General features: G+C 37.2%; 1 protein-coding gene and 1 non-coding gene across 2 annotated transcripts in view; one reads left to right on the top strand and one right to left on the bottom strand.

The window, feature by feature from the left end:
- Positions 1 to 22580, top strand: part of NINL (ninein like) — a 176728-nt gene that overhangs the window by 98144 nt on the left and 56004 nt on the right. Inside the window, exons 9-11 of the mRNA XM_044663444.1 lie at positions 212 to 382; positions 5827 to 5960; positions 8785 to 8925. Of these exons, the coding sequence (XP_044519379.1) occupies positions 212 to 382; positions 5827 to 5960; positions 8785 to 8925 (446 nt within the window). The remainder of the gene's footprint in view (positions 1 to 211; positions 383 to 5826; positions 5961 to 8784; positions 8926 to 22580) is intronic.
- On the bottom strand, positions 8190 to 8296 carry LOC123238326. The gene has a single exon (XR_006505528.1). It is a non-coding gene; the product is annotated as a U6 spliceosomal RNA (small nuclear RNA).

Below are 22580 nucleotides of genomic sequence, written 5' to 3'. Positions count from 1 at the left end.
TTGCTTTCCTTACTTGTAAAATGGGGACAATAATAGTATGTGTCTCCCAGGTTATTTTGAGGATAAAATGAGATAATATTTATAAAGTCACAATACCTAATACCTAGAGATACAAGTTATATCATTATATTTATTATCATATGCATGTGTGTGCATATATGTGTGTGTGTGTGTATATATAGCTATGTCTTCATTTTTCTCCCCTCTGCAGGTCTATGAGGAGAATGGCTGTAAAACCTCCACTACCTCATCCCTTCTGTCCATCTGTATGGATATGCACCTCTTCTCCAGCATCGATGATGGCTCTGGGCTTGCTATTCCTGAGCAAGTCATTGCCATTTGGGCCCAAGAAGGCATAAAGAATGGCAAAGAGATACTGCAGGTTTGCTACGGAACATTGGGTACTGCAACAAGCCATTTATAGTTGGAGGAACCTATAGGGTTTAGAAAAAAAAATGAGGAAACCAAGTAGAATAGAGCTTTACTTTCAGGAGAGTCCAGCTAGAGTGTGTACCTGTGCCCCTTCCTATTTTGTTGTGGCAGAAAATCCTTAGTAGAGATTGGTTTGAAATACTCATCTTCATTTGAAGATTTAAAGAAAGGATTTTGTATTTGTTAGAGAGGTTAACTGTACTAATATGTTGGAAGAAAGCATATGCACAGATTCATTTTCTATTTAATAAGAATAATAATGATGGCATTTATAGAATGCTTTAAGGTTTGGAAACATTTTACAAATATTGTTTCATTTGAGCTTTGCACCAGAATTTGGAATAGGTGCTATTATTATCCCATATTATTATTGTTATTCCCATTTTTCAAAGGGAATTGAGGCAGAGGTTAAATCACCTGCCCCAGGTTCACATAGCTAATAAGTGTCTGAGGTTGAATTTGAATTCATGTTTTCTTGATGCTAGGTCTAGCATTCTTTCTACTACATCACCTAAATGCCAGATTTTTTGGAGTTAGATCTCTAGATCTTTGTAATTTAAAAAATTTCATTGTTGCCCATACCAATTATATTCTATAAACATTTTTAAACCGAATACTAAGTGCTAGGCATTGTGCTAATCTCTGGGGATACAAAAAAGAGGTACTGTCCTTGTCTTCAAGGAACTTACAATCTAATGGGAGAGAAAACATCCAAACAAATATATATGATCTGTCTACATATGGAATAAATAAGAAATAATTCCAAAAAGGAAAGATAGAATTAAGAAGGCTTAGGGAAGACTTCCTGAAAAGGTGGGATGTTAGATGGGAGTCAGTTATTGTTGGAGCAGAGGAGAAGGGGCATTCTAGTCTTGAGGGCCAAAGGAAATGGGTGGAGCCAAGAGAGGGAGTGTCTTGCTTAGGGAACAGCCAGGATCTCTGATTTGAAGAATAAGGTTCAAGAAGCCTGGAATGGTAATGGAGGAACTAGTTCATAACGGACTTTGAATGACAGAATTTTTTATTAGCTTTTCAAGGCAATAGGAAGCCATTGGAGTTTATTGAGTAGAGAAGTTAAATAGTTAGACTTGCAATCTAGAAAGATTACTTTAGTGTCTGAAAGGAGAATAGATTCAAGTTCAGAGAGACTTGTGGCAGACAGATTTATTAGAAGGCTATTGAAATAATCCAGGTGTGAGGTACTGAGGGACTGCACTAGGGATGGTGCCTATGTCAGAGAAGAGAAGGAAGCATTTTCAAGAGATGTCACAGGAGTGAAAGTGACAGGCTTTGGCAAAAGCTGGGAGGTAGGTGACTCCTAGATTGTGATCCCGAGGGACTGGGAGAATAGAGTTGCCCTCTAGAGTAACAGGGAAGATGGGAGGGAGGGAGAGTTTAGGAGGCAAGATAAATGAGTTCATTTTTGTATATATTGAGTTTAAGATGTAATCCTCTTTTGGATGTCTGCAATGCTATTGGAAATTCAAGCTTGAAAGTCAGAAAATAGATTGGGCCAGGAAAGGTAGATCTGAGAAACATCAGCATAAAGATGGTAATTAAATCCAAGGGAGCTGATGAGATTACCAAGTGAAGTGATATAGAGGAGAAAGAGAATGAGAGCCCAAACCAGAACTCTGAGGGGCACTTTTAGTTAGAGGGCATGATCTGGAGGAGGATCCAGCAAAGGAGACAAAAAATGAAAGACTGGATTCTTCTGCAGCCTGTTCCTATGTCAAGCAAGGTTTTATATGTGGGTTATGCTTTGGCATCACACCAAGATGTTTTTTCTTTTCAGTTTCTTATTTAAGCCCAGAAGATGTCAAGGAGCTCATAAATAACCTGTTATCTTGTTAGGTCTCTTGATTGCACTTCTATCAGGTCATTTATGCATCTTCCAGTTTTTGTTCTTTTAGAAAGCCTGGGGTAGTCTCTGTCTGGTTATGAGAAAATTTCTATTTTGGCAAGTCTAATTTAACCCAAAGGCACAGAACTGGCAGGTGTGCTATCTTTGTGTTTTGGTCTTCACTTTTTAGAGGGGACAGGCACTATTTGTTGATTGCCCTTTCCTTCTGTATTTTGTTTTTTCTTCTTGTTACTTCACATCTAGGATTCTGGTGGTTTTCCTTGGTTTAAAACCTCTCAAACCACCAGGTATTTATGGAGTTAGAATAATTTTCTGTTCTCCAACTGTACCATTTATTTTTCCTTGAGCACAACAAAATTTCAAGCCTGTTTATGATTACACAGAGGAACAAGGCATCTAAAGCTTTTCTGAAGATAGGCTTGTTATTAAAAATAATAGCTAGCACTGTTGCAAAGCACTTTACAAAGCTCATTTGAAAGTCACGACATCCTAGGATTATTTTGGGGAACCTGTGGCACCTATGCCAGAGGGGGCTGCTCTCCTCCCCCTCTCCGCCATGCCTGAGGACATTTCTCCCATCACCCGCCTCTCTGCCCAGCAGCCTAATGGGAGTGCTTCTTCCCTTCCCTGTCTAGGGTAATGCAGGGAGCTCAGATGCAGTGTGAGGGTTGCAGTTTGGGTACTCAGTCTCTAAAAAGTTCACCTTCACTGCCCTAGGAGATGGATTCTATGTTCTCCATTTTTAGATGGAGAGAAAACTGATGCAGGCAGAGGTTAAGTGACTTGCTCAGAGTCACACAACTAGTAAATGTCTGAGGCCGGATTTGAACCTCAGACTTCCTGGTTTCAGGTGCAATAATCTATCCTCTGTGTCATCTAGCTAGCTGCATTGGAATGAGAACTTCCTACATATAAAAACCTAGATCTTGAAATTTTGTTTAGGAGTGTCAGAGCCTAAGACACTCTTGACCATGATTAAAAAGTCCACCTAGTACAAGTCTCTTTCTTTTTTCTTTTTTTTCTTCTTCTGAAGGATAAAGGACTGAGCCACTGCCACTGGGATTTGAACCCTGGGCTTCCTTTTTTCTAACACTTCAGAATATACCCTCCCTTCAGAGTTGATCCAGTGCTCTTATTGGTTTTTTTACTCTCCCCTGTGGTGATAACTTTCTTGAAAGCATCTTGGGATTAGTGACTATAAGGTTCTTCCAGAGAAGGAAGCTTGAGATTTTGTTCATTCAGAGTGCCTGTAACCCACTTTGGTTCTCTTTGGCTAATTAGAAGCCATTGTCATTTTTGACAGTTCTGTTCCTGGGGAGAGATTACCCTGCTGAGACTTGTCCCTCTGCTACTCCTTTGTTTTGAACAAAGCTTTGTCTTTGTCAGAAAGTCAACACTTGAATAATCATAACTTGCATTATAATTATTATTCTAACAAACAGCTGACACTATGCTTTTCCCTTTCCCCAAGAGCTCAAATGTCCCTGCATATAGGAACTTTTTCTCCTTTGCAATACTGGGAATTAGCGGGTCATTTATGCTCCTGTAAAAGAATGAGGAAATGGGAGCTCAAATGATCTGTGACTTAGAAGGGCAGAATGTCCTGACATGTCCTATTGCCTGTAGCTTTACTTCTTTATAGACCTTATTTATTTTAAAATCTTTACCTTCTGTCTTAGAATTTATACTAAGTATTGATTTCAAGGCAGAAGAGTAGTAAGGACTAATTTAAGTGACTTGTCCAGGGTCACACAGCTAAGAAGTATCTGAAGCCACATTTGAACCTAGGACTTCCCATATCCATGGCTGGCTCTATATCTACTGAGTCACTTTGCTGCCCCTTGTATGTAGACTTTAACCTGTTTGATAGAGGTAGGGGAGGTTCATAGGTATGAAAACATGCATATATATTATATTTTTCACAGACTGGTAAGTTTTGCTAAAATTTTTTCCCCCTATTTAAAATAATTGTTAGATGGCTCTCTAGGAGTAGGGAAGGGAGGTTAAGGAGAGAAAATAAAGTAATATGAAAAAAAATTATGTAAAATTTTTAAAATAGAATTTGTAAGTCTTTGAGAGCAAGAACACACAGTGACAAGATTTCAGGTCCTCAACAAAATGATTTGGGTGCCAGGCACTTTGCTAAGTCCTGAAAATATGAAGGCAAAAATAAAACCAAGGATTGTGCTTAGTGATATCTAAGGGCTTTTCTAATATGACAAAAAAATATAGCTTCAAATATTGGCCTTCTCATTATCTGTGTGATCTTGGACAAATCTTTGCCCCTCTGGGGACTTCACTTTCATCCTCTGTTAAATGAGGGAATCAGACTACAAGACTTTCCTTTTAACTCTTAACTCAGCAGTGATCAAGTGATCATATTTTGTGTGTGTGTGTGTACAGGCACATGCGCACATGCATGTACACACATATGTAGTTTGTGGGTGTGTGTATAAAATGTATATGTTATATATAGAGAATATGTCACATATAAAGTCTAAGCTAATTAAGGCTTAAAACTACACTAAAACTCTTAGGATGCCTTGTATATATAAACTGCTATATAAACACCAGGCTTACTTGGCTTCTTTAAAGTTTCAGTTAAAATTATACCTTTTGCAAAAAGCCTTTAATGGTCTATCTTAATGGTAGTTACTTTTCTCTGAGATGATATCATCTCTTTCATCTTGTTTATTTATATCTATTTCTCTATTGCTATCTAACAGTATCTATATATCTAATCTATATCTATCTGTCTCTCTCTACATATATATATCTATCAATATCTGGCTATCTAATCTATATCCTTCATATTTATACCTATCCATCTCTCTGTCTCTATTTATCCATATCTATCTCTATATCTACCTAATCTCTATCTCTCAAATCTCTATCTTTATCTCTATCCATATCTTTCTCTATTTATCCATGTCTATCTCTTTATCAATCTAATCTATCTCTCCAATCTATATTTATCCATCTCTATCTCTATTTATCTATGTCAATCTCTATATCTACCTAATCTCTATCTCTCCAATCCATATCTTTATCTATACCTAATTTTTATCTCTCCAATCTATATCTTTATCTATCTCTATCCATATCTTTCTCTATTTATCCATGTCTCTCTTTATCAATCTAATCTATCTCTCCAATCTATATCTTTATCTATATTTATCCATCTATCTCTCTGCATCCATATCTATCTAATCAATATCTATAGTTAATTGATATTTATCTCTCTACGTATCTGTCTCTGTTCCTCTGTCTCCCTATGTCTACCTTCCTATCTATATCTTGTTTATATATGGTTGTTTGCATGTCATCTCCCCCATTAGACTTGGAGCTCCTTGAGGTCAAGGGCTATTTTTCCTTTTCTTTGTGTCCCTAGCACTTAAAGTACTGCCTGGCACATAGTAGATGCTTTTTAACTTGACTTATTTTGGGAAAAGTTTCTGGTAAATTCTTGTTGATTATCGTTAGCAACAGCCTCATAAAAATGATGCCAATGGGATTTTTGTTATTTATAGAACCTTGACTTCAACATGGAAGATAAGGTGAACCTTTTGGAACTGACGTGGGCCTTTGACAATGAGTTGATGACTGGTGGTGGCATTCAGCAGGCAGCCTTGGCCTCCTACAGACATGAACTCTGCTATCTACAGTAAGAGCCTTCTGTTTATGTTTGTTAGTCCTAGACTTGTGATGGAATGCTGTTTGGTATCTTTGTGATAGCTAGCTTTATTGAAAATTTCAAACCTATGGGATGTGATCTACTTGGGTGTAGGAGGACTGATGGATCAATGATCACACTTATCTACCTGGAGAATTTCTAGGTCATTGGGGAAAATAGCAAACTTTAGGAGAGTGGACTGTTGTGCAGAACCTCTTCTTTTAACATTTAGTCAATAAACATTTACTAAATGCCTCCTATGTGTAGAATACTGAGCTTAGCACTTGGAGGAGAGAGATACAAAGTTTAAATAAGATGCCATTCTAGCATTCAAGGATCTTATGATCTAATAACATAGTAAGATGCCAAGTAAGTATAATGTACAATATATTTGATTAGTTTATAAGAGAATTATAAAATAAAATGTTGTGTAAAGTTTGAGGGAAAGGTTGTTACCAACCAGGAAATTTGGGACAGCTTCCTCATAGCATTTAAGATAGATAGAAGATTAAGAGATGAAGAGGGGAAAAGGAGAACAAAGGGGGGGAAAGGACTTACTACCGTCCAAATACTGAAGAAATTTCTCGAGTTATTACCAAAAAATAGGCAATATTGAAAGGGGCCAATTGTAGAACCTTTTCTTTTATCTAACTTTATTCCCAAGTATGTCTATGTCAGGAAAAGGAAAAAAATAATTAAAAACAAAGAAAATGAAGATTGAAATTTGCTAGCTTGGCATTTTCCTAGCCTGAACAACTTAAGGCTTGCCAGCCTTGAAAACTAGTGCTTTTCCCACCATCAAGTTTTTGTTTTAACATGGTTTGAATGACCGTGAGCCTTCCTTTATGAATTGAGGGACTCTGCAATCTATTTGAAAAGAGTCAGCTACCAATAATCTCTAAATTTAAGAGCTGTTCAGTATAAAATTGAGCCAAATTCTAGCAAGATTCCAAAAGATGATAGAAATTTGAAATGGCATTTGTTACGAATAATATTGATATAGAGGGATATATTCAAAATATTTAATAGCTTATTTAAAGCCATATTGGTAATTAAGAAGGCCACGGACCTGCTAAGATCTAATTCAAATGCCCTGGCATTACCTCTGCCCACCTGGCTTGTTCCGCAGGAAAGAGAGGTCTCCATCAAGTCACAAGTCTTATATCTCTGTTTACGTAATCACACTTCCTGCCCACCTGTATTACACAAGAGGATTCATGGGAAATGTAGTTTTCAAGTCCTCTAAACATCCACAGGAAGTTTATATCAGGGACCTCAAAATCAGTTCAAGGGTCCCCAAATTTCCAGGATCACACATTATTTTGAAATTTCATTTTGCTAATCAGCAAAATTGAAAATACTCCATAAACCAAGAACACTTAAAACATCAATCTGATTTCCTCAGTGATGTTGAGTTGCACCCCAAAAGGAAAACAGCAAATATTCCCATACCTATTGTACAGTCCCAGAATAAGAGTTTTGACAAGGACATTATGTCAATTACACTATGATTCCATTTTAATCAAATGCTGTTTGAGATGTAGCTATTTATAGATTCCCCCCCATTTGCCAAGAAGATAAGTGGAATGCTTTTTAAAATATGTTTATTGATTCATGCTTTAAAAAATTATAGGAACTATTGCAAATAGCACATTCTGTTCCTTAGGCAGTAGGCAGGAAATAACGCTAAGGGAAATTTAACTCACTTTTAAAATGTTAAATTTTATGTTTCCATATAAAATAACAAAGATTAGATTATATTAAGATGATGAAATCCAGATGACAACTGGAAGCAATAACAGACAATTTAAGAAATGTGTAAATAATTGAACCAATCTAGAATTGCTTATTTGCTCTAAACATAGTTTTTAAGTACCTATTTCTGCATAACTCCATACAATATAATCTGGGGAAATAAGCACACTCACTATCTTTTTAAAAAGTTTCAGTCTAGTTCGAACCAAGCAGTTTCACTTTATTTTTAAATATTTAATTTATTCATTTAAAAATATTTTTTCCGTGGTTCCATGATTCATATTTTCTTCCTCCCCTGTTCTGTCCCACCTCCGGGAGCTGACAAGCAATTCTACTGGGTTATACATGTGTTATCACATGACACATATTTCCATATTATTCATTTTTGTGATAATCTTTTAAAACCAAAACCCTAAATCATATACCCATATAAAGAAATGATAAATCACATGTTTTTCTTCTGTAAAAAATATGGAACGCTTTGCAAATATGCGTGTCATCCTCGCGCAGAGGCCTTGCTAATCCTCTCTGTATCGTTCCAGATTTAGTATATGTACTGCCAAAGTGAGTATGGAACTGAGAAATTTTAGACAGCTTTGTTAGATGAACTTTAAAAAGGACTGACTCTCCTTTTCCTTTGACCTTCAGGGAGTGTAATCAGCAGGTTTTCCAAGTGGGGAAAGAAGAAAAGCCTTAGGAATCACTGACAGGGAGAATCCTTCTTTTAGAACCCATTTACTTTATCAATGAACTTTAAAAGTTGTTCAGGAATAGAGCTAGGTCAGGCTCTCCATGGTGACCCAGAGAGATCAGAAGATGAGCTAATTTCAGAGAGTGCTGACCTGTTTCATTCCCTTTTGGCTTACTTGATTGAGTTTGAGTCCTTACAGTCAGTAGTAGGACTGCCTCCCATAAAAGATGAAAATAGACACTCTCTTCCCCTTGATTCCACCTTTACCAATTGAGGGTTGTTCTTTTTATTTTTTAATCTGTTGACATAAGAGAACATAAAACTGTGTTGTGATTTGAATTCAATAATATCTACTTCTGCCATGGACAGAGGGCAAGCTGAGCAGTCAGTGAAGGAAAGAGACAAACTGAAGCATGATTTGGAGAAAATGGAAAAACGGAACTTGGAGTTTGTCAAAGAAATGGATGACTGCCACATTGCCATGGAGCACCTCAATGAAAACAAAATCAAGTATGTGAAGCCAAGCTCTTGGGATTAGGTTGACCACTAAATCTTCTCTTCACTATAATCATATGTATTGAGCTTATGTTCCTTTGGTCCTTTCTGTACTCCAGAGATATCAAATTCATTGCCCAGATGCAACAAAAATTCTGAGCGAAGCTGAACCAGGTTAAATTGTAATTTGGAGGTGGCATCTAGGCAGTTCAGTGGATAGAGAGCCAGACCAGGCAATGAAGTCCTGAGTTCAAATGTTATCTCAGACACTTCCTTGCTGTATGACCCTGGGTAGGTCACTTGGCACCCTATTGCCTTTCCCTGACCACTCTTCTGCCTTGGAACCAATACTTAGTATTGACTCTAAGATAGAAGGTAAGGTTTTCTTTTTTTAATGTAATTGAAAAATGTTTAACAAAAGCAACAAAAAATGTAATACAACATTTATATTGTTAATTTGTGGTTTTCTAAGTCATTATGCTGCCTGCAGGGTTTCTATTTGAGTTTGTAGGATATGGTAATGCAGTTTTTCAGCTAGGTGACATAGTGTGTAGAGCACTGGATCTTCAAACATGAAGACACCACTTCAAATCTAACCTCAGGTACTAAATACATGATCCTGGGCAAATCACATAATCTCTCTATGCAACAGTTTTCTTATCTGTAAAGTGGTTGTACAGATAAAATGAAATAATATTTGTAAAGTGCTTTGTGAATCTTAATGTCCTCTACAAATACAAATACTGTTGTTGTTATTTCTTCTTTTTAGCTGTGGTTGATTGGCAGTAACATTGATAATGCTGCGAGGTGCAATGAGGAGAATGCTGAACTTTGAATGAGGAAGACCTGAGATTAAATCTTACCTTAGATCAGTGGTTCCCAAAGTTTTTTGGCCTACCGCCCCCTTTCCAGAAAAAATATTACTTAGCCCCCTGGAAATTATTTTTTTTAAAACTTTAATAGCAATTAATAGGAAAGATAAATGCACCTGTGGCCATCACCACTCCTCTGGATCGCTGCAGCACCCACCAAGGGGGCAGTAGCGCCCACTTTGGGAACCACTGCCTTAGATGCTTAGCTATATGATCCTCCACAAATCACTTAAAGCTTTAGTTTCCTCATCTATAAAGTGGAGATAATAGTACCAGTTATCTCTCAGGATGTTTGTAAGGAACAAATGAGGCAACACATAAAACGTGCTTTGAAAATCTTAGAGTGCTATATAAATAAGCTCTCATCAGAATTATCATTAATATACTTAATTCACCTGATACCTAGAATGTGCCCATTTGGATATATATATATATATATATATAGTTTGGACTTTTATGTCTGCCCACTATTTATTTCTTTTTTTTTTTTTTTTAAAATCTGTGCACCTCAAATTAATTTCAACTAATGTTTTATTAAGCACCTGCTTGTGTGCTAGGGTCTAAGGATACAAAGACAAAAGTAAAAGTTCTAATTCTCTAGGGTTTTACACTAAAATGAAGACACCAGTAACACAAGGAAAATTGAGGTGTGAGTAAACACTGACAGCTGGGAAGGGAGTGGGGTCAGGGAGGCTTTACAGAGGATGTGATACCTGAATTGAGCCTCTGAAGGAAGAGATGGGTTTCAAGAGGCTGAAATTGGTATGGCATTTGAAGTAAAGGATTATGGTTTATTTTAATACATCAAAAGAGGAGATGAGAGTATCAAGTTCAAGAAAAGGCTCATTCAATTTGACTATAATATAGAAGTAATGAAGGAGAGGCTAGAAATAAGACTAGAAAAGGAGGGTGAGGAAGATTCTAGAGGACATTAAGTGCTAGAATAAGGAGTTTATATTTTGTCCATTAGCCAGTTGGACAAGCACTTTTGATCAAAGGAATGATGTGATCAGAACTAAGTGTAATTATTTTGATAACTATGAGGAGGATGAATTGGAGAGAAGAGGAACTGGAAGCAGAGAAACTAAGACCTTAGCTTAATATAAACCCAGGTGATATATGCATTAGCTTCCAGCCTTTGTAAATCTTGGTGTGTGGAATGAAAACATTTTTGTCTGAGAGCAGTAGAGGGAATATATCCTTTCTCTTGCTTTTCATGAAGTCAGTCTTGCATCTTTTATCAGTACTAGGCAGAGGCAAGTGTTTCCCCATTGACACCTAGATACTTGCTTTATCCCTTTGTCCTTTTCTTGGTGAGGAAAACAGGCACAAGAACTGGATTTTTGAATGGCTTCAGAAATGTGGAAAATCTTTACTAAGCAAGGAATCCATTGTATGATACCTATAAATGAGTGGGTTGCTTAGTAATGGAGGTCTAGATCTTTGTCTTCCAGCTCTCCCTTACATTTCCTTTAAGCTTCCACTCTCATAAGTTCTGCCTTGGGAAGCAGTTAGGTGGCTCAGAGAATTGAGAGCCTGGTCTAGGGGAAAAAGTCTTGGGTTCTGATTTGACCTCAAATACTTTATTTATTTATTTATGTGCACACAAACAACACACACACACACACACACACACACACATACACACATATAAAAGCATTTCCTTGATTTGGAACATTTCTGAAAAATGGGGCTTTGAAAAATTTGGAAGGCTATTTCTCCTTATTCCATTATTCTTATTGATAGCAGCATGGTGTGGTAGAAATTATTATTTTTTTTTTAAACCCCCTACCTTCCGTCTTGGAGTCAATACTGTATATTGGCTCCAAGGCAGAAGAGTGGTAAAGGGTAGTCAATGGGGGTCAAGTGACTTTCCCAGGGTCACACAGCTAGGAAGTGGCCGAGGCCAGATTTGAACCTAGGACCTCCCGTTGGTAGAATTATAATGGCTAGCATTTGTATAGTGCTTTAAGATTGGGAAGGCATACATGCATCTATGTATATACGTGAATGTATTTATACTTCTGTATACACACTATATTAATATTTATTTACATAATTTATATATTTGTTTACATAATATAATACTTATAACAGTGCTATGACAATAATAATTATTATTATAAAAGTTAGCACTTATATGATACTTTATGTTTTAGGTGCGTTATATCTTATTTGAGCCTCACAGCAACCCTTTGGGCTAAATACTGAAAGTATTATTATTATTATTATTATTATTATTATTATTATTATTATTATTATTAAGATGAGGAGGCTGATGCTCAGAGACATCAAATGGCTTTTCCGTTATCACAGGTAGGAAGGGTAAGAGGCAGGATTGGAACAGACCTCTCTTCTGATTCAGAGTCCAGTCAGGACTTTTTCCTAAACTATACCAGCATTGGACTTGAAGTCACAAGAGCAAGCTTTTGAGTCCCTGCTCTTATTATTTACTGTGTGTATAGCTTTGGATATGTCACTTAAACTCTATGATCCTTAGTTTCTTCCAAGGTGAAAACAGATAATAATTATAAGACTTGGTACTACTTGGCTCACAGAAGTTTCAGGAGGATCACTCAATCATAACTTTTATCTAGTTCAACTCCCCTCATTTTATACACAAGAACTGAGGCCACATAAGTAATATCAGAAGTACCAGAGAGGTTTTGAGCCCAGATCATTTGACATCAAAGCCACTGCCCATTCCATTGTACCAATTCATGTAACCTTAAAGCACTATGAAAATGCCAGTTAATATTTTTATTGTCTCTTTTGTTGTTTTGAGATAAAAATTGCTAATATGCTTGATTTTCCTGTCCCTTTTGGGAAGAGTAGACTATGGGGAGAGTTAGAGATAAAGCAATGTGTGTTCATTAGTATGGGAGAATTGCATAACATGAATTTCATTAGATAGCTTTTGAGGGAGGGTTGGTCAGAGGGCGGTGGGATATGTCTGTGATTTTCTTAAATCTGGTGTTTTCCTACACCACCACCATCACCACACAGACCATTGGTTAAGTGATTGAGAGAAACTTCATTGGCTGTCACCCAAAAAGACACTAGTCTAAAGATATTAGAGAATTCTGGCTTGAGCAGGGGGTCCAGAAAGTCAGCAAATAGAGCTTTTTCATAGAATTGCACTTGACGGGGAGAGAGGAAAACTAGATTCTTGGTCTGGGTTCTGCCACTATGAACTTGGACCAATCACAGCCTCATCTGACTTTCTATAGGAAATCTTCCCTGACCCCTCTTATTTCCAATGCTTTCCCTCTTTTAATTATTTTTTGTTTATTCTGATTTGTATATGTATTTTTTGAATGTGGTCTTTTCCATTAGATTATAAGTTACTTGGGGACAGGGACTCTTTTTTGCCTTGTATCTTTAACACTTAGCACTGTGCCTGGCACATAGTAGATGCTTAATAATTGTTCATTGATAGTTGCCTTATCTGTAAAATGAAGAGATTATGCTGGCTGTTCTCATGCCAGTATTTTAGAATTCTATTACTCATAAGACAAGGAATGGAATGCTTCAAACATGAGGTTTTTCTTGTTTAGTTTTTATGTTTGTGTCATAGAAAATCTTTGGCATGATGGGATTTTTATTGAAATCCTACTCTGCTGCATAAAACTTCTGTGACCTTGGACAAGTAAATTAAACCTTTCAGGGACTCAGTTTTCTCAAATCTAAAATGAAGAGACTGGGCTTGGCTTAAGACAACAGGACCACAATAAACAATTAATAAATAAAAATAATTTCATTAATTAATCAATTATATTTTATAAAATTTATATTTTGAATTGAATTCATAATTAATGATAGTTTGATTAATCCATTAATTAAATTAATATTAGTAGTAAGATTTATTTAATAACAAAAATTCATAGTGAAATCTAATTAAGGTTCCTTTCATCTTAAAAGAGTACGGTCCTATTTAATTATGATCCTAATTAATTATTGCAAACTATTACATCTTTACAGAATAAGATAGACATTTCAGCTCCTGGTGGTATGTAGGACACTTTGCTGGGGGCCTTGATATAGATACAAAGTTTTCATAAGACATGGGCCCTCCTCTCATGGAGCATATCCCAGTAGGAAGCTAAGAATTGGTTACAGATAGATATCATCAGGAATGAGTTAGTAAGTGTTGAACAATTATCTTAGGGATGGGGGAGGCATGGGAATGTACTTACAGCATCTTTTTAAGTTTAGTCTTCAGTATTAATATTTTTTCCATCGTTTTCTTAAGCCTGGAAATCAATAGAATAATAAATGAAGCCTTGATTTTTCTGAAGTTCAGTTGAAATTTAACAAGCAGCTCTTAGAACTGGTTCCAGTGGATTTCTGGGTAATACACAGAATGACATAAATGCATTAAATTGGCTGAAGCAAAATGCTTTTTGACATCTGAGGAAGAAAAATGTAAATCGAATTCTTACTACATGAGTATTAAACTCAATTATTTTCTGCGCGCAGAAATGGCAGAGAAGAGGCTTCTTGTTTGTTCAGTCTTGTCCAATTCTTTGGGACCCCATTTGGGCTGTTTTTTGGTAAAAGATGTGATTTGCCATTTTCTCCTCCAACTCATTTTACAGATGAGAAAACTGAGGCAACAGGATTAAATGACTTACCCAGGGTCACACAAATGGTGTGACCATTTGAACTGGTGCCAGATTTGAACTCACGAAGATAAGTCTTCCTGACTTTAAGCCTAGCACTCTGTCCACTGTGCTGTACAGTTTATGTATTCTCCAAAGCAGTTTGTTAGCAACAGTGATAATAATAATGAGCATTTACTTAGTGGTAAAGGTGAGTAACTCAAGTGGAATGTTAGCTCCTTGAGGACAGACACTCCTTTTTTTTTTTTTTTTTTTTTTTTTTTAAATTTGTGCCCCCAGGGCCTTATACGTTTGTTGTTGTTCAGCTTTCTGTCATGTCCAATTGTTCATTGTCCCATGGTCCACAGCACACAAGACCCTTCTGTCCTCCACTATTTTTTTTTTTTACCAAAACCCCTTTTTATTTTATTTTTAATTATGTTTTTATTTTTATTTTGGATATTTTCCCATAGTTACATGTTTCATTTCTTTCCCTCTCTCCAAACTCCCCTGACCCCCACCCCCTTAGCCAACACACAATTCCACTGGGTTTTACATGGATCATTGATTAAGACCCAATTCCATATTATTGATAGTTGGACTAGAGTTATCGTTTAGTGTCTACATCCCCAATAATATCCCCATCAGCCCATGTGTTCAAGCAGTTGTTTTTCCTCTGTATTTCCACTATCTTTTTTGAAGTCTGTCCAAGTTCAGGTTCATTTCATCCATGGCATTATCTTTTCCTTATCCTCTGCTGTTCCCTTCTCCTTTTGCCTTTAGTGTTTCCCAGCATCAGAGGCTTTTCTAGGGAGCCTGCCTTCTCATTAAGTATTAAAGCTTCAACTTCAGTATTTGTCTGAATGAGCAGTCTGAACTGATTCTTCAAGAATTGACTCATGTCATCTCCTTGGTGTCCAAGGCACTCCCAGAAGTCCTCTACAGTGCCCCAATTTGAAAGCATCAGTTCTGCATATTCACCTTTCCTTATATTCCAACTCTCACAGCCATTCATTACTGAAGGAAAAACCCGAGCTTTAACGTAGTGGACATTTAATTAAATGTGTATAGATTGAATATTAAATGAATATCTGAAAACAAACAGGTTTTGCTATAACTAACAGTAAAACCACCTCCCTTGCTGTAATCATGAAATTATTTAGGGAAATTCACTTTACATCATTTTTGTTAGATTGACACCAATCCACTGATTGGAGCAGCACCATTCCATCATGCTCCTGGAAGAGATTATTCTGTTGTTTACCATCTTAATCTCATGTGGACATTTGCCCTATGTGTCAGCTAATCACACTACTGTGAAATAATCAGTCTCTTCATTTCACAGCTCTCCCTAGCAGCCTACCTGCTAGTTAGCAAATGACCTCTCCAGGTCTATAGTTCCAGTCCTCTTGCCTGCTTGACATATCATGATAATTGACCTCTTTGATTGCTCGATCTTGTAATTTCCTTCAGGCCCACAGGAGACGGCCAAGAAGTCTGGTCAAAGGCTTCTTTCCTCATTCAAGGTTCTGATGTTCTACATATGTTCTATGTATCTTTGGGATATGTAGAGGAGATCTTTAGAGGGGAATAAAGCACAAGACTCTACAGCAGTCAGTTCTCAAATTTTTTGGTCTTAGGAGTCCTTTTCACTTTCCAAAATTATTGAGGAGCTTTTGTTTATGTGGGTCATATCTATTAATATTTACTGCATTAGAAATTAAAATATCTTAATATTATCATGAAAATAGTTTTGACTTCACAGATCCCCTAAAAAGGTCTCCTGTCCCCCACTTTCTTTCCCTTCCCTGAAGATAGACATGTCATCCCTCTGTTTCAGTATTGTGTATATTTTTTAAAAGTGTTTTTTTAAAAAAAGTAGGAAACAGCATTCATTCCTATGTTGAAGATGCACTGAGGACCTTTCTACAGCCTTTCTTTTAGGATGATGCTTTGATTCCTTTCCCCCATTTGAAAAGTAAATAAGGTTAAGCATTGTAACTATACAGAAATCAAACACCATTTTAAAGAGTTGACTGAATTTTTAAATTTTATATTTTAAATTAAAAAGAATTTATTTTCTATCTCTCCCACTTTCACTCCCCGACAATGACAGGGGAAAAAATCAACACAAAGAATCTAATTTTTAAAAAGTTGGGTTGTTTTTTTTCTTGTCACAAAACCCCTGAGTTTTATGTAGAAGTATAGTTTGGCATTTGTAGGGACTTCACCTTTTAGATAATCCCCCCACAAGTCTCTCCTCCTATCAAAGGGTCTCTGTTTTCTAGAGGTAGTGTTTCACTTAGGGGAGCCTTGTGGACCTAAGACTTCTAAAGCCTGTTCCTTTGAATGGTTTGTGATATTTCAATCTTAAAATTTCTCCTTTCAATGAGTATTCATTTGACTGAAATTTGAAGCTCTTATTAGGCCAAGCAGATCAAATGGAGGAAGCTTTACACTGGCCGGTTTCCTTATCTTGTGGTCCAGGGATCTTTCATCACTAGACCACTTGTAGCTTGAGAGATGTCACAACGAGAGATTGCACTCATCTATAACATGTTGTAAATTCTATAGAGGTTATGGATGATAATAATCATTGAGATCATAATAAGAATAAAAGTAAGGATAATAGCTAACTTTTGTAGAGGACTTTCAAGTTTGAATGGCACTGTGCAAAAAAAATGACCTTATGAAGTAGGTCCTTTACATATTTTTATCTGCATTCTACAGATGAAGAAACCGAGGAGAAGATAACATGATGTAGTAGATAAAAAGGTAATACTAGGCTTGGATCCACAGATCCTCGCCAGCTGTGTTACCCTAGACAAGGGACCTAATTTCTCTGAGCTTTTGTTTCCCCGTATGTAAAATAGAAATAGTAATAGCACCTACCACACAAGATTCTTTTGACAATGAAATGTGCAATGTATGCCAAGTGCCTTGCAAGCCTTGAAGTGCTAAAAATAAATGGGAGATGAGAGAATTGTGGCTCAGAGATTATTAAGTAACTAGCCCATGTTCACTCAGTGCAAGCAGTCATCAGAGGCAGAATCTGAACTTGGGTGTCCTTAACTTCAAACCCAGCACTCTGTCAATCAAACCCCGCAGCCTTAACTGTTGTTTTTGCCTGAAGCACCCTTATATTGGAAGGGATTGATGAGCTGGATATTTTTCTTAAGAACCAAGGTTTGGATAAGTATTAAGGTTGGGTTTTTAAGTACTTGCCTGATTAAAATACACATCCAAGTGCACCTCTTTATCAAAGTTATTTTTTAAAAAGGTTCTTATTGAAACCTCAAGCTTATTTGAGTTATTTGATGTGCATTTTTTCACACATACATTGGATTTGGTGCTAATGGATTCTTTGTATCTCTAGTGCTTAAGCTAATTTGATCAGGTAACTGCTTAATAAATATTCTATTTGTCTATCTTATCTCTTTGTCTCTGCCTGTCTATCTATCTGTCTATCCATCCATCCATCCATCCATCCATCCATCCATCCATCCGTCTATTTCTATCTGTCCATCTGTCTCTGTCTGTCTACCTGTCTATAATCTTCCTCCCTATATCTCTCTCTTCAAGTTCATCATTTAAAATTCCAGTTTTTGAGGTCACCTATTTGGGCTAGCCAAGTTCTTGGAAGTACAGTTAGATCCAACTGGTATCAATAAGTTTGGTACCCAGGATGAGCATCTAAACACCATGTATTTTTATCTAACAATGCACAAACTTTGTAAAAATTAGGCTTAAAGATATGTATGTGTGTGTGTGTGTGTGTGTGTGTGTGTGTGTGTGTGTGTGAGATTTCAGCTTGATGAAAATTTCTATTAAAAATGTGACAATCTGGGGGGGCAGCTGGGTAGCTCAGTGGAGTAAGAACCAGGCCTAGAGACGGGAGGTCCTAGGTTCAAATCTGGCCTCAGACACTTCCCAGCTGTGTGACCCTGGGCAAGTCCCTTGACCCTCATTGCCTACCCTTACCACTCTTCTGCCTTGGAACCAGTACACAGTATTGATTCTAAGGTGGAAGGTAAGGGTTTAAAAAATGTGACAATCTGACAGAATAATGGAAAGAGCCTGTCAGTAAAGGTCAGCACATTCAATAGAATTGTTTCACATCATGCTTATAATTCCTGTCTTGCTGCCTAATGGCTCTGAGATGTACTAGAGAAAAACAAATTAAGCATCATATTCCTTTTTTTTGGTAAGCCCTCAGAACCTTTTATTTTTTATAGAGGGAGATTCAGCTTGAGTGCCTAGAGAATTAACTCAGTAATTCCTTTGCTCATTAGTAGAAATGAAACCATAAAAAGCTGGCAACTTGAAAAGTACCTTGGGGGAGGGGGGAGGCAGAAAGAAAGTACCTGAGAATTTTCTAAAGAGATTTTTCTATGTGATTTTAGATTTTAACTGGAAATAAAATAATTAAATGTACTATATGTCTCAATGTAATCAAAGTTGTTTATTTATATTTGTATTTATTTCCTTTTTGGATTATTTGTGGAAAGTTTTACATTTCAGATAAGCTTTCCCCTACTTCTCAGCATGGGCCCTCCTTTCTGCTCCCACATTGGCATGGTCAGAGAATGCACAATAAGTTTAATAGGTTAAGGAAAGCATAATTAGTCAGGAATTTTTTAAAAAGACATAATGTATTCTGAAGCCAACTGCAAATGGTTTTTGAATGATCTGTTCCACTGATTGGTTCATTAGCTTGACTTTTAAGAGTTACAGTTAATGTGCACATTTTGAATTTGATTTCCCACTAAGTTTCTGGTAGGAAATTAGCAGTATGGTTTTCTGAGGACAAAGGGACAAAAGCCCTTCCTTCTTGTATAATCTCCTTTTTCTTAGACATAATCTAAGATGGAGGATAAAGATGCCTTGTCCAGTTCTTTAGCAATTTAATTCTACCAATACCTTATTATACTTATGATCACATTCTTAGATACATGACAGGCAGGAAATAACTTATCCTGAAATCTTTATGAGCCTTCAGAGAAGGGTGTAAGGAAATGGATGATATATCCTCAGAAAATTACTCTAAGGGCTTGTTAATCCCTCAGTAGGACTGAGCTGAGTGTATTGCTTTTCAAGCCTCACCAAGGCAGCTGTAGTGTGGGAGGTTTGAGATTTCTGTTTGGGTCCCCAGGAGGGCTGCCTCTTCAACCTAAACAGGGACCATTCTTGTTCCTTTAGGGCAATACTTTGGGCACTCTGGGGTTTACCCTGATGGATCCATTGCAGAATGAGATTCTCAGCACAGGCCTATAGCTGTGAGCCTTCCATTCTCTCTAAAACTAAGACCTTGTCCTCATCAATGTTAAATTTAGAGAAGACTGTAAATTTAGAGAGGGGTTTCACAATCTTTTTTATGTTGTGGACCCCTTTGCCAGTTGTTTTACAAAATAATCTTTTTAAATGTATGAAATAAAATAGGAAGTTACAAAGGAAACCCAATTATAGTGAAATATATTCATCAAATTTTTACAGATAGAGTTTATAGACTCCAAGTTAAGAACTGTTGGAGTGTTATGTGCAGAAATCTGCAACCATTTTTAATGGGGGTGCAAGCTGGCAGTTGCCACTTTAGAACACAGAACCTGGCAGAGGACCCAGGCCGGGTGCCAGGGTGATAGTTGAGGTGAGGATATAAAAAAGGGGTCCCCAAGCCCTGAACTTCACTTCTGGCTCTGAACTCACAGGTTCTGTGTTCTAAAGTGGCAACTGCCAGCTTGCACCCCCATGAAAAATGGTTGCAGATTTCTGCACGTAACAGGTCATAAGATATCTGAGAGTCCATTGAATACAACTATTTCATTTTACTCATGAGGAAACTTGAGGTCAGCAGAGGTTAAGTGACTTAGTTTGGACCACTAAGTCCAAAGTCATTAAACTTTCAGTGGCATCACATTGCAATATCCAGCTACACCTGAGAATTAGCCCCAAGCACGTTTTATTATTGAGTGTGCTCCTGTTTGAAATTTTTGGACCTTCTACTTGAAATTTCATGCATTCATTTCAGGTCAGCTTACTCTTGCAGAACCAATCAAGCATCTTGCACACACAGCCAGCAGGATGCAGGGTAATAGTGCTCCAGCTGCTTCTTAGAAGGTTGAATGAAGAGATTCGCCAGAGCACATATTCAGCAGACAGCCAGGTCCCTGAGATCTTCTCATTGCTTTGAGGATTCATTGTTTTTCACCATGCATATTTTCTACTTGGGAAACTGAGTAACATAATTCTATGAATATTGAGGGAAAGGGACTATGCAAACCACGGTAGAATGAAAGAAAAGGCAGAAAGAAGGCTGGGGTATTATTATAGTGGAAACACTCAATTTGGACTTCTGGGTGTAGTGGATAAAGTGCCAGGTATGCAGTTGGGAAGATCTAAGTTCAAATATGAACTCAGACACGAGCTGTGTTATCCTGGACGAATCACTTAACCTCCATTTGTCTCAGTTTCCTCATCTGTAAAATGAGCTGGAGAAGGAAATGGCAAACCACTCTAATATCTTTGCCAAGAAAAACCCCAAATGGGGTCACAAAGTCAGACACGATTGAAAGGATTGAACGACGACAGCAACACAAACCCTAAATACCCTGCTGGGTGGCTCAGATGCTGAGCACAGTTTGGAGTGCAATCTCATTTAGATTCCAATGACTCTGTTAGGGGTTATTTTCTTCTTCTGTGAGAGAATACTTAAAGAAAGGCAATCGAACAATTAGAGCCCTCCAACAGAGGAATGAACTGCCTTTCAAGGTAGAATCAGCATTTCTTCCAGCAAACACTAGCGGATTCATTGACAGATCGGTTGTGGAGAGAATCCTGACCAGGTAGAGGTTGGATGAATTTTCTTAGGTGAGGGGAGAGAGCTCTAACCATCTCAATAATTCTGATGCTGTGATTAAAAGTATTCAGCCTAGCAGTCAAGATCCTCTGTAAAATGGCTATAACCTCTCGTTAAAATGTTTTTTATTAATAGAGAATTTTTTTCTAGGTATCTCAGTCTCTCCCCTTCCCACAGTGTAGATAACATCATCCAGCAGATAGATACGTATATGTAGATGATCTCTTTCATCTTTCCATTTCTCAGTTCATTCTCTGGAGGTGAACCTTCACAAGATATTCTTCTAAGTATTAAATCTGTAGCTGTCTATAATATCCTCTTAGTTCTACTCATTTCACTCTTTGTTATTTCATGCTAACATCCTGTTTTGAATTTGCATTAGTATTCGGCAGTGTGTAAGTCTTTGTGTTTAGTGTTGGGGGAGATACTGAAATAGAAGAGAGAGATTCCTAGCCCTGGTGAGGTTATATTCTAGCAGAAGGGATAAAATTAGGACCTATTAAGGTATAGTGGAAAAAGCACTAGCTCTAGGGTGAAATGACCCAGGTCCAAATATTTCCTGTATAATTTAGGGCAGTGATGGGCAAACTACAGCCCGCTGACCAGATGCGGCCCCCTGAAATGTTCTTTCCAGCTGCATGACATTATTCCTAGTCTGACGAATACAATGAGTAGGATACAATACAATGAAACTCGAAAGAGTTGCCTCAGAAACAGACTGACAGATGAGCATTTCCTTTCTTTTGGCCCTCTCTTTAAAAAGTTTGCCAGTCACTGATTTAGGGGAATTCACTATTCTGGACCTCAATTTCCTCCTGTATGAAATGAGAAGGTTGAATTAAATGACTTCTGTGGTATCTTCCAACTCTTGATCTTTGATCCTATCTATATATTCAAACAATTAGAACAGAAAAGAGAATGCTCTTAAGTATAGAAGAGCACCTGCCTGAAAAATCTTGATTAAAGCATATAGCCAAACCCATCCTTAATTAAACTCATTTAAAAAAATGTTTCCCATTCCAAATTGAAACGATAAAGACCAAATGCTCTAAGAATTCTGAGCAAAGAGAGAACCCCTTCCATTGTGATTGGGGGTTAGGGAAAAGGGCATCAGGGAATACTTCCTGGAGGAGATAGCTTTTGGACTGGACCTTGAAGAATAGGTCCTATTTTAACAGGTGGATATGGGGGGGAGGATGGAGTGGTACATTCCTATATAGGAAACATCATGACCAAGGTAAAAGGGGTGAAAGCACAGCATATATTTTTAGGCAGATAGAGTAATCTACTTTTGACCATAAGATGGAAGACTGGTGGGGTAGCTAAATGGTACAATGGAGAGAG

This window comes from Gracilinanus agilis, chromosome 2 (assembly GCF_016433145.1).
Source record: "Gracilinanus agilis isolate LMUSP501 chromosome 2, AgileGrace, whole genome shotgun sequence".
In the NCBI taxonomy this organism is placed as follows: Eukaryota; Metazoa; Chordata; class Mammalia; order Didelphimorphia; family Didelphidae; genus Gracilinanus; species Gracilinanus agilis.
This window is presented reverse-complemented; position numbering and strand designations above follow the sequence as displayed.